Source organism: Cyrtonyx montezumae, unplaced genomic scaffold (genome assembly GCF_038088225.1).
Source record: "Cyrtonyx montezumae isolate F1298 unplaced genomic scaffold, pur_monq_1.0 scaffold_0, whole genome shotgun sequence".
In the NCBI taxonomy this organism is placed as follows: Eukaryota; Metazoa; Chordata; class Aves; order Galliformes; family Odontophoridae; genus Cyrtonyx; species Cyrtonyx montezumae.
Window position 1 is genome coordinate 3148465 of NW_027071824.1, and position 18601 is coordinate 3167065.

The following is an 18601-nucleotide window of genomic DNA, read 5'->3' on the forward strand; positions in this document are numbered from 1 at the left end:
TTTAGGGGATGCCATGACCACTCAAAGAAAGCCACTTGAACGTTGCCAAGGCCGGCGTATTTTTCCTTATTAAGCTCCAGAACTTCTCCACTCATCTGAGCCCTCCAGAAAAGTTCCAAATCTCTTGTCCCCTGCAGTCTAAGGGAAAAATGTTGTTTGTACAGGGAGAGCTGTATGGGAAGTCCAAAAAGATGGATTGCTCAGATAGAAGCCTCTGGGCCTTTGTTACTCCTGTTTAACAAAATATGGGACTTGATTTAAAAAAAAATTTGTATTAGAATATTTGGAAGAGAAGAAGATGGCAAATAAAGTTCAACTGACTTATTAGTCTGCTTTACTGGGTAGGATTCTTTTGGGTTTTTTGGTTTTTGTTTTGTTTTGTTTTCTGGCTGAGAATTACGGTGCTCAAATCCTTTTAAGAAGACAGAGTTGGTCTAAAGTGTGATGGGACTCTCCTATTCTTTATGACCTAAATCAGTGACCCAAAGCATAATATTTTCTCTAGAACCATCTGTTTTCTCTTCTTGCCAAGGGGATTTCACAATGCCTGGTTGCTCTGAATAATTGTACGTGTACAAGGATATAACTTGCCACAGGGAGAAAATTAACTAAACAAGGGCAGGTGGATGTTTTGAATTTTCCATTTAAACTACCACCCTTTAGAAAGAGATGGTGAAGAACCACACAGATAAGTAATACTTTATGCCTGTACTAATTTTTTGTTAAGCATGCGTATTTTAAAATAATGCTAACAATAAAGAAGCACTTAGGAGATATCTGGGATAAACAGAGTAGATATTAAGTCAGCCTGTGTTTCCCTTTAACAAACATCTCCAAGACGTGGCTTGAAGCAGCGTGAAACACAATCAGGATTACAAATGTTGGGTCATGCTTTGGCTAAACTTTAATGATCATGAAAGCACTTCTGCTTCAGCTTAGCTATCCACCAAATGGCATGCAACAAGGTACTCTTCTTTACAAACATCACGTTTTCAGCTTTTTACTTCAGATCTGTAAACGACAAGTGCTGCCTGCATTCTGAGAAGCAGAATGTGCACAGGGATTAGGGACTTGTGACTTCAGCAGTTAGAGCTTTTCATAGCATCTCGTTCATCTTATCTCTTCCTAGCACCTAACTCTCTGAATTGCTCACTTCCTTTTCAGTGTATCCTCTTCTTCACTTAATAAGAATACTGAAGGGGTGGACTGTGGCACAGACCAACAATTCCCAGCAAGGAGATGTCATTTACATTAAACTGTTTTAATATATTTTCTGTATTATTCTTTGATTTCAATTATCTACTACAGCAACCTTCAATAAAGCAAACTGAGCAGAGGAAATTCATCCCTCGTTAAGACATCTCTTTGAGGAGTATATTCTGTAGTGTGGGTGCAAGATGGTACTCACTCCTCCAGACAGTTCTTCATTTGTACGCAGCCTGTCCCTGCATAACAAGCCCCTGCCCTGAAGAGGAGAGATGATTTTGACATTATAAGGAGATGAGTGGTGGTGATCAGGCACTCTTCTTTAAGTAGGTGTTGGTGCGTCCCTGCTGAGGATAAATGCATCTCCCTGGGATGCAGTCAGCAGTGCTGGGTGTGGAGCCCGCCTAGCTCCCAGCTGTGCTGAGAAACAAGTCCTCCTCAAGAAGAAAGGGGAAAGGTGCACCTTGCCACCTCACTCAAGTCGCAAGTGATAACTGAGATGCCATCACTGGGTGAAGCCTTCAGCCAGTCTGTAACTCCAACCACATGCAGCTATACATCTGGTGCTAAGAGATATGTCTTAGTGATGGGACTTGGTAGGTCAGGTTGATGGTTGGATGTGATGATCTTGAAGGTCTTTTCCAACCTAGATGATTCTGTGATACGGTGATCTGTTGGACCTCCTCTGTGTTTAGAGGCCAGAGACCAGGCAGATGGCATGTGTGGGGCAAGATCTGCCAGGCATGGCAGAGATGCTGGTTTGGCCAGCTAATGCCCCTGTCTCTGGTATGGGCAGGTCTCAAAATATAATCCTCCTTTTAAAAACTGAAATCTTCTGTGGTTTTGCTCTTTTTAATTTTGTTTCTGGGATGTTGTGTTCTTTTTGTGAGCAAAACTAATTCAGCTTTCTGTAGTCTCCAGCAAAGTAAAGGTATTGACATGCTCATTTTCCTCTCTTCATAGAAATGTTTTTAACTATTGTGTGATTAAATTAACTTGGAATGAAGAAATGTAGTATTACAAAGGCTCTCCTTGAGAAGAAAATATAGCTTTAATAACTTTTATTGCCTAGTAAAATTGAGAATTTAACACTGAGCATGCTCAGGTTTTTGCACTACTTAAAAGACATCTGGTCTGTAGCTTTATGCACTGTTAACTAACTGCAAACCTCTTTAACAGCTCCCTGACACTGCTGGAAAATCCTGAGGCAGGACAAGGGCAAGTACTGCTGTCATGCCTGGTGACTGATGTTGTAAATGGAGTGAGAAAGGCCCTTTCAGGGGAAGCCAGCAAAGCTGACCTAGTGGGAAAAGAGTGTAAGGACAGGTTTCCTCTTGAAGCATGCCAAGAGAACCATGCTTGGATACATATGGGTCTCTTTCCAGTTTCAGGAAGGTGCAAAGTGATGCACTGTGGAAGAAATGGCTCCAAAATCATTAATTAAAGACTGCCCTTCTGGTGTGCCTTATGACCAAAGTACTGTTAAGAACAAGGTTTTGACAAGGCTTGAGCTCACTTTGTGTGGATATGGAGTAGATGCTTGGGAGGACTGTGAGCAAGGAAAGACTTTAAAACACGTCCTTTACAAAGATATCTGAAAAAATGTTGGAAGGCTAGTAGATCTCCCTGCCATCTTCTACTCTTACTCTGACGTCCAGTGTGTAAATGCTCTGTAACCTTGAAATGCAACATACCTCTGCTAGCTGTTAAGTTGAATGATGGATTCTAATCAGATGAAAAGCAAGAAAATATAGCTGAAGAAAAAAGGCTTTCAGGAAAGAGAGAGAAAGTGGAATTAAACAGCAGCATAGCTGAAGGAGGTAGGTGCCAGCCCACTGGTAGCATCTGATTAAGTCCTTGTTCAGATAGCTGAACTAAACATGATTTGTACATGGAAAACTGCAGTGATCATACCACAATTAGGGCTCATTAAATGGGTCTTGAGCAACAGGGTAATTTAATTATACATTTGGGAAAGGTGGAAAAAAAATGGATAGAGAGGAAGATCTGTTGTCTCTGGCCAGCCTCAGTGTGTCTTTCCTTTTGTCTCTGCAGGCTGAGAAAGTGTGGGATCTGCTGAGTGGAAGCGGCCATGTCGCAAGCAACTCACCCACCCACCTTCCTGGTGAACTTCCAGCTCCTGAGCATTGTGGTGGTGCTGCTCTTCCATGCAGACGGCATACACGCAGAAAGCCCCAGTGAAGTGCCTGCAAACAAGTCTGAAGAGTGCACAGGCTCGTACATCTGCAAAAAGGGTGTGATCTTACCAATATGGGAACCCCAAGATCCCTCATTTGGTGACAAAATAGCTCGAGCAACAGTGTATTTTGTAGCAATGGTATACATGTTCCTGGGAGTATCCATCATAGCTGACCGCTTCATGTCCTCCATTGAAGTCATCACATCCCAAGAGCGGGAAATAACCATCAAGAAGCCCAATGGCGAGACCAGCAAAACCACAGTGAGGATCTGGAACGAGACTGTTTCCAACCTCACACTGATGGCCTTGGGCTCATCTGCTCCTGAGATCCTTCTGTCTGTCATCGAAGTGTGTGGCCATGGCTTCACAGCAGGGGACTTGGGGCCAAGTACAATTGTGGGGAGTGCTGCATTTAATATGTTTGTCATCATTGCAATCTGTGTTTATGTTGTTCCTGATGGAGAAATAAGGAAGATCAAGCACTTGCGAGTGTTTTTTGTTACAGCAGCCTGGAGCATCTTTGCCTACACTTGGCTTTACATTATTTTATCTGTGTCTTCTCCTGGGATTGTGGAGGTTTGGGAAGGCTTGCTCACCTTCTTCTTCTTCCCAATCTGTGTAGTGTTTGCCTGGATAGCTGACAGGAGGCTTTTATTTTACAAATATGTCTACAAGAAATACCGAGCTGGCAAACAGAGAGGCATGATCATTGAACATGAGGGAGACCGACCCTCCTCCAAAGCTGATATCGAGATGGACGGAAAGGTTGCTAATTCTCATGTGGAGAACTTTTTAGATGGGACACTGGTGTTGGAGGTTGATGAAAAAGACCAGGATGATGAGGAAGCCAGGAGGGAAATGGCTCGGATCCTGAAGGAGCTGAAACAAAAGCACCCTGACAAGGAAATTGAGCAGCTTATAGAGTTGGCCAACTACCAGGTCCTCAGTCAGCAGCAGAAGAGCAGGGCTTTCTATCGCATCCAGGCCACTCGACTTATGACAGGAGCTGGCAACATCCTGAAGAGACATGCTGCAGACCAGGCCCGCAAAGCTGTCAGCATGCATGAGGTCAACAGTGAAGTGGCAGAAAATGACCCCATCAGCAAGCTGTACTTTGAACAGGGTACCTACCAGTGTCTGGAGAACTGTGGCACCGTTGCCCTGACCATCATTCGTCGGGGTGGTGACTTGACCAACACAGTGTATGTTGACTTCCGGACAGAGGATGGGACAGCGAACGCCGGCTCCGACTATGAATTCACTGAAGGGACAGTGGTCTTCAAGCCTGGAGAGACCCAGAAGGAAATCCGTGTTGGCATAATTGATGATGACATATTTGAGGAGGATGAGAATTTTCTGGTCCATCTCAGCAACGTCCGCGTGAGCACTGAGGCAGATGAGGGTATTCTCGAAGCCAGTCGTGTCTCCACGCTTGCCTGCCTGGGCTCACCATCTACTGCCACCGTCACCATCTTTGACGATGACCATGCTGGTATATTCACCTTTGAGGAACCAGTAACACATGTTAGTGAGAGTGTGGGGACCATGGAAGTGAAAGTGTTGCGAACCTCCGGCGCACGAGGAAATGTTATTGTGCCCTATAAAACCATTGAAGGCTCAGCCAAAGGTGGAGGAGAAGACTTTGAAGACACCTGTGGGGAGCTGGAGTTCCAGAATGATGAGATAGTGTAAGTGGAGGTTTAATTTGTACTTACAGTCTATCATTCTCCTGAAATTAAATGCACGTGGCTACCAGAGCTGCACTGGAGTTGTGCAGGTGCCAGTGTATTACAGCAGGCCTTGAGTGCTCTTGTGTGCTTTTGGGAGCCTGAAATGCTGTGTTCATGCCTTGCTAGCAGGTCAGAGTTGTGCCTACTCAGGGGCACTCCACCCTCCCAGCAGCAGAGTAGAAGTGGTGTGTAAGGCCAGCCTTACACTTCCTATCCAGGAGCCAAGCAGCTCCCTATAGGTTTGTCTCTACAGTGGAGGAGAGAACACCAAACTTGCTGTTATACTCCAGTCCCATGGAGTCATCTGTCTAAATCAAGTGTTTGAGTTGTGATAACTGCAACCACTTGCCTGAGTTCCTCTCAGTCTCTTTCACTGAGACTCTTCCACTCTTCCTTCAGTGCTGCTGGATTTAGAAAAGTTCACTTCTTTCTCCTCCTTTTTTAAAGACTGTGGGCTTGGGTGACTGTCAAATGCATTTCCTGAAAAAGTATTGTCATGCAGAGGAGCTTCAAGGTTAGGATGCAACTGGAGCCATATCTGGCTGTTTGCAAATTAGAAAAAAGAGGCTGAATTCTGATCAAGTATTGCTAGATGACTAGTGGAAAAACTGATTGTGCTGTAGCCTTGTTTATCAAGTTATGCTGAGAATGTCAGTTAACTCAGTAAATCATGGCTGAAACCATTTGTCCTTTGGTATGTTTGAGAGACATCATCTTGCCCAGTTGTGGCTTTGGGAGAACAAAAGCTTGGAGTTGCATTGCCCCAACATCAGACACCTCCTGTATTGAAGTCTGTGCCTGTCAACCAGACCCTGGCAACAGTAGACACAGAAGCACAGAACCACTGCATAGTACTCAGAGCAGTCCTAGATAAAAGGCACTGCTGAGTCAAGAGAGACCTAAACAGATACTGCAATTCATACGGTTGGTCTCTCGGGAGCTGGGATCACCCAAAAGTGAGCACGGAGAGTCAGTCATATGTTCTCTCCGTTATTCATACTAGCTACATATGAACAGGAAGAATGACTCAAACAGGAGAATCGTAAAACTCCTCGAAGCAACAGGAAATAAAAAGGTGATTCATAAGTTTTAGGAAGGGTATTAGTAACCAGATGGTGCTTCAACTTCTCAGAAATAACTAAGCAGAACTTCACAGCTCCAGCATTCTGGAGGCCAAGAATGTGTATGTTGTTCCTGCTAGGGTCAGGAGCACACAATAGCTCCTGAACAATAATCATAGCAGACAGGAATCCAGTTATTGGATTTGATTTGATTTTTTTCCTTGTAGGAGACATGCGGAGGTATCTGCAGAGATGCAGTGAACTAGTCTATAAGGATATCCTCCAAAGACTCTTTAGTCTTTAACCAAGTCACTATCAGCAAAATTTGACTGCTGGTGGGAAGACCTTGACGTTTGATTTCACTTCCCCTTTGTCTTGGAGCTAGTGCTCTGGCTGGGATATCTGTGCCATCCTTTATCAGGGAGATATGGCATCACCTTGCATCGTGCTTCCTGTCAATGCTCAGCTCATGACATGGGGCTGGACAGTGGGACTGCCTCTGGTGGGCTTTCTTACACCCAACTCTCCATTGCTGATTTTCAATGCTGATTTTTGCTGAGACCCTAGTGAGCAGGAAGTGGGCTGGAAATGGCCTGGCCACATCCTGCCACTGCTGTTCCCTGACCTCTCAGGGAGAGATGCTGTGACTTCATCACTGCAATCCTTCTCCTTCCTTTTCTAACCAGCCATCCACATATGCACACCATGCAAGAAACGGGGAAAACAGCTTTCTTAGAAAACAGAGTGTGTTTTTTTTTCTATGCAGATGCCAAGGTACTGCTGTTATATCTCTACTGTCTTTAAACCATTTTCTGCTGATACTGTAGGGATGGTACATGGGAAGCACCAGTCTGCACTTTAGGATTGGCAGCCTAGAGAGTTTATTTAATTCAGGTTGGAGAAGACAAACATGTATCTTATATTTTGGGAGGTTGATGGCACTGATTTTACAAATTGCCATCTACCCATGTGCTTGGCAGGCAATAGGAGTTTTTCTGAAGCATAACTACTACAGTCCATGTTCAGGTGTTGGACGGTATGATCTGACTTGCAGTAGAGCTCTCACAAGTCCATGTTTGCCTGGGTGCAAGTTAAGAACAGCCCTGCAGCACAAAGGGAATCTGGTCCTGAAGCTGAGCTGCTGCTTATAGGTATTATCCCTTGGAAAAATTTGCCTTGATGGGAATAAAGATGTGCTAGCACAGTATGTGGATTACAGAGATAAAGCCTTTTTACTACATCATTGGGTGTTAGTGCAGTGCTTCAGCTAAATCACAGCTATGTAGAGTGCTGCCACACTGCAGCATATTTGACTCAGTGAAGTCAAAGTTCTAAAAATTTAATATTTCCCATGCTTGGCTGGCCAAGAAATTGCTTTGCTGCCCTTTCTAAATGTCTTCAGTGCTTCTTCAGCTCTGTCATTCCAGGGTATATTGATTAGCTCAATAAAACTGAGCAAGATATGTTTCTCTGGTACACTAACAAAGAAGGTAGGGCAAGTGCAGGAAGGTGAGAAGGTGAATGAAAACAGGGTGCAAGACAGTGTTATTAGAGGGCTGTCTTGCTGATAAGCCCCAATAAAATTAGGAAGTGCTGGGAGGGCCTCGATCTTCTGGAGATCTCCTTCCAACTCCCAGAAGGCCCAATTATGTAACATGTTATTTGTTTGTGGATTCCAGAGAGAATTTCCCATTTTGCAATCTCTTGATTTCTCCTTTCTCAGTGTAAATGCTGAAGCCATGCCTCTGCTGAGCATTGCAACAGATCGTCCCAAGTTATGTGGGAAAGCTATAGAAGTCCAAAGCCAGTGATGCTGCACAGGAACCTCTGATCTGAGACATACATCTAGGACAAGGTGATTTGACATGAAGTTTAAGGAGACCCTTTCCTCTGGGGCCATCCTCAGCATTGTGTCACTGGCCTTGTCTTGCATCTCTGTTAATGAGTAAAGCTTTCTTGATGAGAACATGGACTAGAAAGATGTGTAGTTGCAGGCTTTTCCTGCACACCCATCTGCTGCAGGTATAGTAATTGCTGAAGAGGTCAGAGTTTCATCTATCTAGTGTATTTTTATCCCCTGACTGAATGCCAAATAGTTCAAAAGGAATCTAGCCTCCTATCTTGGAGGGGGAAGCAATCTTTTCCCCAGCAGATAGGATCTCTTCTCCTTGCTGTCTTGAAACATCCGGAGGTGCATCTCTTCCAGATGTGATTGCAAAGCTGCAAGAAAACTACGTGATCTTTCACAGTCAAAAAGTAGCAGCTTTTCTAGAGCTGTCATTGCAACTAGAACGCTATTACAACCTGCACTCCAGATGTCTGCCTCCCTCCAAATACCGAGCAGAAAAATCTGTTCTTCATTAAAAAGTCAGCGAGGAAGATGTTACACTAAATTATACAGATAATCAATTCTACCCATATTTTGGCTACACTTCATAAATGCGTGGACAATCTTTTATTAATATATCTTGCTGTTTACAATGTATGGTTTAGCTGTTTTTCTAAAAGGTGTCTGTTGCTGGCTTAGGGTAAGAGATTCTTGGCCCACTGAATGTTTCTTGTCCAAGCCAGCTTTGGCATTTCTCTGGAAGCACAAATCTAGGACAATGACATAAACACCAGCTAAACTCTCTGATTTTTATGGAAAATGTCCCCAGAGAAAATGTCCCTCCCAAGAGCTCTTTAAAAATGTCAGTGTCAATAAATATAGATTGTGGCAGGAGGGGGAAACCAAGTAGTACTTCTTTTTTAAGTTCCCCATTTCTTTTCCAGAAAAAGTTGGGTGAGGTATTTCTACAGAAATAGCAAAAACTGAAAGCCTGGCTCACCCCTCTTTAGTTCGGCTTTGCACCTGTGACTTGCAGCTTCAGGGGATGAAATGAAACCTCCAGCACTGCCAGCCTGGCAGTAGAATGCAGTCGAGGAACAGGGACCAACCCAATGTGGCAGAGAGTTTGGTGTAAACATGGCTGAAGGTGAAGCAAACATTCCACTGTTCATTTTTCATCATCAAACACGGTTCCTCTCTCTTTCTCTGTTTGGGTTGGTCAGTGTGCATCCTCTCACAGTCCCTGGCTTGCACAGGGTTAATGCACAGTATGAGATAGCGAAACAGACCAAAGATTAAACTAATTCACCTGGCTTCCAGTGTCTAGCTTGGCCTTGGAGCGTATTTTCCCCTTGCCACCAAAAGGCCCACCTGGGTCGGTGGATTTTGAATTTAGTTCAAACACAGTCACCAAGACCTAGCTCCTGGGATTTTGGCAAGACCACCCAGAGTCCTGGGTCCAGCCCACTGGAGGTAGCACAGAGCACAGCTGAGGATGCGGGTAGTGCAGGGCTGCGGCATGTTACAGGGGGTTGCTTCCCTTTCCAGGGGAGTTTTGGGATGAAGCTCCCTAGGGCTGAAATGGAGCTTTGCTTTGGGTCCTGAGCTGATTGTCCCTTCTTCAGGAGGGAAGGATGCAATTGTAACAGGGTAAACTCTCTCTTCTTTTTCTTCTCTCTGTTGTCACGTTTAGCCTTTTCTGAATGCTTTTAAGCTGCTGTGCTCGTGTCTTAGTTGTACAGCACAATGCCATGTTAGGAGACAGTTGGAAAATAAGGCCACGTGACGTGGAGTTCAGTGCTTCGTGCGTTACAGACTGATACCTCTACACAGGGGGAAGAAACCAAAAAAGCTTGAAATATTTTCTTCAAGGGGATTGATCTGATTTTTGGCTTCCCACTGTGTTTAGGATGTTTAGGACAGTCTGAGTCTTCCAGCACTGGGCAAAAAGAAAGCAGCCTAGGGAAAGGGAATTCACCACTAGTTGAAAATTTGAGTCCACGTGACTTTACCACTCAGGAAACCTGTTCTGGTCTGAGGGCAGAAATACCCTGAGGGTGGGAACTGTGCTGTGCATGGCAGGGGAGTGGAGAAGGAAATGCAGTGTGGGGCCCTGAGGAACAGGGAGGTGCTGCCTGCAGCAGAAGCCCTGTGTTACACAGGGCTGGGTGCTGGATTTTGTTTTCTCAGTCATCTCAGGAGGACCACTGAAGATGCATGTGAAGTGCTGAGGCGTGTTTAGAGCTGGCTGAATGTGTACTTCACTAGGCCTGGTTTGTGCTCACTGCTGGCCTGTGCATGCAAGCTGGGCATGAAGTGATGTGGACACCGTGTATATATGTGTTGGCTCAAAAAAGCATTCCCAGGTCTCAAGTCTACTATGTGCTTTCTCACAACAGTTTCTCTATCTGTCGTTTGGGCTGATCTGGTCCTCCTCAGAGGAAAGCCAGTGGGTGTGCTCCTGCAGCAAGTCATTGTGGTGTTGTAGGACAAGCCCTGCCCGTGGCTTGCCTGGGGAGGGTGCGTGCAGTATGCAGTCTGTGCTGTTTGCCCAAATAAGTCATGATGCATGTGCATGAGATCTAGGAACTTGATCTGATGATGTCCCCTGTGGAGTAGATTAGGCAGCAAGGCTGTGTTATTGGATGAAGCAAGATGTGCCAGCACATCACTTGAGGGGACATGGGGGAAGAGGGGTGAGGACAAGAGTGGTTAGCTCTTGCTGAAGGACTGACACAGTTTTTGTCCTTGAAAAAACGATGTTGCCTTATTTGTAATGAGCTGTTGATGGCAATTTACCGCTGCCAGCTGCATCTCTGTGGTTGATTAAGGGAGCTTGGATCTTAAATATGTAATAACTCTCTGAAAGCCATTGAGAGGCAGTTATTAGCTTCATCAGGGCCTGTGTACACATTCTCTGTGCTCCTTTATGAAAAGGATACCTATTAGAAGCATTGTAGTAATTTATAAAACACAGGATCTAGGCTTGTTTTACGAAATTAAAGCAGCTATCCTAGTAAAGCCTGTTGGTGTGGGAAAGTTATTCTGCGGTACAACATAACTCCTTGGTTTCTTGGTGGAGAGATGAGAACAGTGGGCAGGAGAAGCCCGCTTTGCAGATGCTTTTCCTTCCCTGGCACAGGCCAGAGTGCTGCTGGCAGTGACAGAAGCACCAGCTGTGGTTTGCAGGTATTGGAGACAGAGTAGGGGCTCATCCCTCTCCTGTGCACATGAGTAAATACAACACCAAAAAAATGCACAGCACCCCCAATTTCACATTGTGCTTCTTCCTTGGGAGTAGGCTGCCTTCTCTCTGATATTTTGGCCCCGACCCTGACCTCAGTGGATGGTACTTAATAACTGTTTGGTGGGCTTAACATGAGACCAACAGAACAAAAATCAGACAGCTGATTTCAGCCAGCATCCAAGCAGATGGGCAGAGAAACATCTGCTGTCATCCAAAGCCAAGCACAGAGAAACTGGCCCTGGCAGACAGGCAGCTGAGTCAGAAACAGACCCACACACTGGTCTGGATGAACCACCTGTATCCCTACAGCACTGTCAGGCCAGAAGCTTTGATAAAGGTTAGTCGTTGACAGCCAGAGTTTGCGATGGCTGGGGGCATGGCCTCCTGCACTGGAACTGGTGGGCACATCCTCTGCTTTGTGGTCATAAGCACAGTTGCAGATCGAGCCTTTTCTGTGTCCCAAATGCTGTTCAACCTGGCATCATCTGGGGAGATATCAAAAAGTACTAATTTTTCTGATGCTGAAACAGGAGGCATTGTGCTCGTTTCCAAGAATGGCAATGCTGGATCCTGGGTGACAACGAATAATAACAGCATTCTCCGTTTTAAAAATATCTTAGCATAAGAGAAAAAATATTCCCACTGCTGTGCAAATGAGAGGGTGACCAGCATGTGCCTCTTCTGTCCAGTCCCTATATGGTTCCATTTCCATAGTGTCTGGACGCCCTCCTACACAATCACAGTGACAATAAAATGCGCCTGGCAGCAAGCAACAAAGCACTGGCGGAGAACTGGGGCACAGACCGGGTCTCCATGAACTAGGCACCAGGATGAGACAGAAGGAACTGATCAGAGCAAAGCCCTTTCCAGAGAAAGCCTTCCCAGTGCAGAAGTGCGGATGCTCTCAGATTGCCGAGAACAGAGATGGAGCTGGGCTGAGGGGTCCATAGCTCAGAGTCCTAGTGGATGCAATACTACTTTTGTGGGTTGGTTGGTTTTTTTCTTTCATAAAGGTGGATTTCATTTTATGGCATTTAGTGTCAGGAAGTTCCTTTGCTCTGAGAAGCTCTTTTTCAGTCTCTGATGAATAAAGTTGCTTGCCTCTAAGAGAATAAAATAGTTAAAAATTGAGCCTTTGCACACAATTTGGAGTATAAGTATACCGAACCACTAAGTGGTCCATCACCTGTTGAGCCTTTCCAGGTTGGTTTCTTTGTGAACATGTGGCTGGATCTGAGAGGATTGGTATTGCTTTGGCTTGAGTGGGGAGCAGGGTTTGCCTGGCACCAGAGACAGCACAGGGCTTTGCATTTGCTTAGTTCAGTAGATCTGCACTCCCAGTTCAGGATTGGTTGTTGAAATTTATGTTCCTCCTTACTGACTGGACGTGTGATGGGACCTAGGGGGATAAGATATCACTTCTACACAGGGAAAAAATAATATAAACAAAGTCAGTATTAATGGCCTGTGCACAAATGATCCTACCGCAGGGGAAAGGGAGGGAACTGTAACAGGAGATTTACCTGACTCACGAGCTCTCCAGTGACCTGGAACTTGGAAAGAATCATACAAAAAAACAGAAAATGGGCTGGCTGAGCAGGGAGGAATGTAACAGTGCTGTATGGGAGTGTTGGTTTGGAGTTAGGTTGGGCGGGAGCTGGACAAGAATTAGAGTGGAAGGAGATGTCTTGCCCACACCTTAGCAGTGCAGAGGAAGAAGGGGAATGGAGCTGAACAGCAGTTCCCACCAAGAAGCACATCCCTCCTTAGATATGCTTCAGTCTGTGGTTGTGGTGCTGTCAGGAACACCCTCCAGGAATCTCACAGGTGGAGGATGGAGATAATTTAACCTACCTGTTCTCAGAGTGAGTGTGGACACTAACATTCAGGTTTGTGTTGTTACAGGAATGTCAGAGGGCCCTTCAGAGCTCACAGCAGTCCCCTTGGAAGTTATCCTGGGAGAGATCTGTAGCCAGGCTCTGGAGCAGCCTTCAATAGCAGCTCAGTCAGATTAGGTCTGCTTCTATACCTGAAAGAGTCTAGAATAAATCAACACATTATTTGTAAGTACCTCAAAGATAACAAGGAGATGAGTAACAGCCAGCATAGATTTGTCAAGAACAAATCTTATCAAGCCAACCTAATTTCCTTTTATGCCAGGCTTTTGGGTATGAGAGAAACAGTGGTTGTCACATGTCTCATTTTCTGAAGGGCTTTTAATGTTACTCAGTTCAGTATCTCTAGAAAGCGGTACTGGCTAAATAGGCCACCAGGGTGATGGGGTCACACCTTCGTGAAAAGAGAAATGTGGCAGTGGACAAGGGTGAAGACATGTTCAGCAGGTGTCATCCCGAACTGAAGCTTGTTGGGAGGAGAAAAGAAAAATTTGCTGTTTAAACATGCAGAGAGTGGATATGTTGGAAGCACTACTGTAGCTAGGATGGAGATTTAGAGAGATGGGCTGGGAAACAGGCTGAGAGGAAGCAGGACATTTTAAAGACAAGTGCTCGTGAAAGAAGTCTTAAGCACAAATCCAAGTGGGAGAGGAGTGACTGAGGCCATCATGAACCACCAGCGAAATCTGAGCTCACAATCTCATGCTTCTGTAATGAATGAGGCCAACTTCATCCTGGAGACATTCATGAAATCCCGAAAAAAAATGGGGAGAGTCCACAGCATAGAAAATGACCTGTGGTCTGAGGAATGTGACCCTGAGAGAGAGACTGAGGGAACTGGAACTTTTAAATTTAGACAATAGCCTAGGGAAGATCTAAGCCTTGAGCCATGTAAAAGGCAGTCAGTGCCTTCGGTGTCCTGAGGCAGTAGCAGAGGATGAATTTCCTCTGCTACTGAATTGGACAGGAAGGAATTTCTTCCTTGTATGTATGGGTCCACCCAGGAGTAGATCAGGAGTGGGCAATTTCTGTCAACAGCAGAGGAAAACTTAGAGGCGCTGGTTGAAGACTTACTGGAGATGTTTGGTATCTTGTCTCTTTTAGGACAGGATTGGGTCAGATGAGGTCTTGGGAACTCTCCCTCTCCTGTTTTTACATGCTAGCCAGGCAAGGCATTCATCATGTAAGCTGTACTTCAGTCAAGAGGCCTCTGTCCTGCACGATCTACTGCTTCAAATGGCTGGTGGGGTAATATGCAAAGCAACCTACAGATGGAGCAAAGACCAAATGCATCCATACAGCCCCCAGAGTTTCCCTGTGGCTATCCCATACGTGTTCTTTGCTCCCAACAGCTATCTGGGATAGGGACGGTGCTTGCCCGCCGTCTATCTCCTTTGCTAATAATTAGACACAATCCAAGCTTCCCTGCAGGAGAGCCCTGTCCCTGTGGGGGAAGAAGCAAGGCTGCACAGATTAAGGAAGCTAATTAGAGGGAAAGAGAGCATTGGTACTGAAGACCCGACGGCAAACTTTGAAATCTAGATAAGGGAACAGTATTTAATTATATACAATTAAAACACTGCATCTCAGCCCCCTGAGAACTGGCAGTCTTGGAGAACATTCCCAAAGGTGCTAATGAACCAATCTGAAGGTGATGGTGGACTAAGGGCTGTGCATATTAAACTTCACCTAGCAAGCATATCCAATTAGAAGACCTTGGAAAATTCACTTGGATCACTAGCTCCTTATTTCTGCACAGTGTCCTCCCTCTCCCAGAGTGGGTAATGGGAACCCAGTGCTCTGGCACTGTGTGGGGGGATTTCTCTGCTCCTGTGAGTATCTGGGCACACAGCCTAACACAGTTACTTCTCCTCCTTACTTCTTTGCCTTAAGAACACAAACAGCCCCTGACCTCCAGGGTAGGAAGAGTTTGTTCTCCCTGCCAAGTGCCTGCCTTGGGTTCAAACATTACTGTTGCACCACAGGCTAGCTGAGCCAGCAAGCTTTGTGGGCTACAGCAAGCAGTAGCTTCTACCCCACAGCTGCTTCTGGATGTTAATGTTGTAAAAAAGATTATGAGGGAAAGTTTGGATGGATCTGTATTTTCCAGCAGAGAAGTGCTGAACCAACCTGAAGTTTTCTGAAATTCTTCTTCCCCATTGACCACAAACCCTTATGGAAAGCTTTAGCTCAGTTTTGGGTGTCAAACCTGTGTTGCCTGTTTTAATTAGCAAATATTAAGTGCCTGAAGGCAGTAAGTTTGAAAAGTACAAGCAAAAGTCTAGATCTCTCTTTCCTGCATCCTTGTCTCCTGGTATTCTTCTCTCTTGCCTGGTCTTTGCCTCCACTTTCTTGTAGACCCTGCATGGACCCTGTGGGTCACATTTGCAATATTATAATAAACAGCTGCTGTAGTGATTTGGTCGCTTAAATCTTACAAGATCTGCAAGTTATGTCAATGTCATGAGGTTTATTTTATTTGCCTGAGCCTTTCTGGTGATGTTTTCCTCTGCAGTGGTAAGAACTAAACCCTCCAGGGGTTTTTTGTGCATTGTGTTTTAGGTGAAAATTAAATTTCTTGTTGAATCCCAGAGCTCCCAGAGTTGAGGTTTTAAGAAAAATGCTGAATAACATCCAGAGAGCCTTGTCTGGTCCTTACTGCGCCAGGGGAGAATTTGCTGTGCTTTTAGGAGGAAAATTGATCGCTATTGTCCACCCGAGCTGGAGGGGAAGGGGAGAGGCTCCTCCGTGCTAGTCTTCCTGGACTCGGCATAAACGAGCACATTGGTCTCTTGCGAATATACAAACAGATTTCTACAAAGCACTTGCTAATGAATCGAAACAGCAGTTTGTCCTTTCAGTGATTTGCAGGGAGTCAGTAAAAGACTCGACTTGGGGAGCTCATTATGCTTCTAAAGCAGAGTATTTTTAGTGGAGATCCCAGGAAGCCACTGAAGAGGCTCAGCAGTGTGAAGAGGAAACCTGCGAGAGCAGACATCAGTGACTCCGTGCCGGGCTGTGGTGGTGAACATGATTTTGATTCTCAATCCCAAAAACCATAAACTCATGGCTAGGCTGTTGGTGTGCTGGTACCATGCTGGGACCATTCCTGGCCCTTCAGGAGCAAAGCAGAAGAGAGGAAAGCAGGGTGAAGGGAGCAGCCTACCGGGATACTTTGCTTCAGCATGCTTGTAGGGAGAAACCTTGCTTGATGCTAGGCAGCTATGATAAAAGCAGTAAGGAAAAGAAAATCATTCTGGACTTGGGAAGAATAATCACCAAGGCCAACTCAATTCCAAATCACGAATGAGAAAGAGAGAGCTAAAGTGATCTGAATTAATCTATTATTGGTCAGCACTTTGGTGCCAGGGTAGCCAAACTCTGTGGGTGATTACATGCATGCACTCATGAGAAAAAATGTGAAGAATTCCACATTTAAGACTGTGTCAACCCCTTCTCTCCCTCCTACAGCAGACATTAAAAATCACTTTGCTGAAAATCAAGGGAAAATATACCAATCTGTATGCATAGTTGTAGTGGAAATGCTAAGTCACGGCTTGAAACAGTGATTGAGCACCTGGTGGGAAGGCAGGGGAATTCAGGTGCATGCAGCGTACCTGAGTGACCAGAACAGGTGGAACCAGGATCAGCCCCTTCCCACACCTCATTTAAGGGTTGGCAGTGGATTTGGGAGGATTTCATCAGGAGATCTCTGTGTAGCTGAGGATTTTACAGGCCTTCTTCAGGTAAGCAGTTTCTTTATCTTGTTTCTGTACTTGTTGCTGTTGTGTCTGAGTGGCTCCTTACTTGCTGTGGCCTGGGACCTTGCTGCCTTGCTGTGTTTTCTATTGCATTACAATAGCATTTATTTCAGCAAAAAGGCTTTACATTTTTAGGAATGTTGCAAGTGATTAAATTGGCATCTGGAGAGATTAATTAAAGGCTTTGGGTTTTTTTAAACCTGCTATTTCACTGAAAATTCAAGTTGTGACTCAAACCAAGCCTTCATTTGTTACCTCTGGAAACTTAAGAAAGAGTTGCATTCTTGTCAAATGTTTTAAAACCACTATGGCAGATGGCAAAGTAATAACACTTTGGTATCTCTATGTCTGTGCAAAAGCCAGAGGGTTAAAAAGACATATACTGTGTCATACAGCTTCTGCAACAGCTCCTTGTAAAGAAGGCAGTTGTTTCTGACACCCTTGTTAGCTGTCAGAAAATCCTGCGAAGGAGTAACAGGGAGTTGCAGGGTTGCATGCCAGCTCTGTACATGGAGCTGAGTATGGTGGTGATGTCCACCAGTATCTGTGAGGAGTAGGGCACAACACTCTTTGGTTTGTGGCATTAGTTTTATTCATTTCTTTCTTCTGGAGCTTAGGATGTGTACTAATTACAGGGGAACTGGTGAGCTCTGCTAATGCATTTAAACATGCCTAGCTTTAGGCTTACATTTGGATCATTAAAAATGAAGTGAAACAACGATCTTTTTGCACCAGCTTCTGTGAGCAGGGGCCTTCATTTGGCAGCAGTTAGCTTCACAATGTTACACTACTAATGACTTCTAACATGAAAAGAACCATGTGTCATTAACGCAGGAGGAGAGCAGTGTGAACTCACTGCGTGAAAAAGGGAGGCTCAACCTGAGTGTCAGTAGCTTTCCAATAAGCCACAGGTTTCTCTCCTCTCCTTGTGAGACTGGTGAAAGTCTTCCAAGGGTGCTTACCTCTCCTCTCCTGAGGGTCTTCTCTGCCCACTGGTGTATGCAGGCAGCCCAAGTAGCCCTCCCTGGATGTAGGGATTGAGTGCATCTGCAGTGTCTGCTGCTGATGCTAAGCTGGAAGGAGGTGTTGATCTGCCTGAAGGTATGAAAGCCTTACAGTGAGATCTGGATAGACTGGATTGATGGGCCAGGGGGATTAAGTTCAACATTACCAAGTGGTGGGTCCTGTACACTGGTCATAATGACCCCATGTGTTGCTACAGACTTGGGACAGAGTGGCTGGAAAGCTGTGTGGAAGAAAAGGTTCTGGGGGTGTGAGCTGACAGCCAGCTGAATGTGTGTTCAGGTGGTGAAGAAGGCCAACAGCATCCTGACTTGTGTCAGCAATAGTGCAGCCAGCAGGAGCAGGGAGGTGATCATTCCCCTATACTCAGCTCTGGTGAGGTAGCAATTCATGTGCTGGGCTCCTCATATCAAGAAAGACACTGAGGTCCTGGAGTGTGTCCAGAGAAGGGTAATGAAGCTCTGAAGGGTCTGGAGCACAAGTCTAGTGGGGAGCAGCTGAGGGAACTGTTATCTAATTAGATGTTCTCTAATCTGGAGAAGAGGTGGCTTGGAGTGACCTTATTGCTGCCTAAAAGGAGGTTGTATCCAGGTGGAGGTTGGCCTCTTCTCCCAGGTAACAGTGATAGGATGAGAGAAAATATCCTTACA

General features: G+C 45.3%; 1 protein-coding gene across 4 annotated transcripts in view; it reads left to right on the forward strand.

Annotated features, from left to right (window-relative positions):
* SLC8A1 (solute carrier family 8 member A1) overlaps window positions 1-18601 on the forward strand; it is a 92969-nt gene that overhangs the window by 20626 nt on the left and 53742 nt on the right. For all 4 annotated transcript variants that reach the window (XM_065730922.1, XM_065731091.1, XM_065731008.1 and 1 more), the window contains exon 2: window positions 3262-5094. In XM_065730922.1, the coding sequence (XP_065586994.1) occupies window positions 3299-5094 (1796 nt within the window). In that variant the 5' untranslated portion in view covers window positions 3262-3298. The remainder of the gene's footprint in view (window positions 1-3261; window positions 5095-18601) is intronic.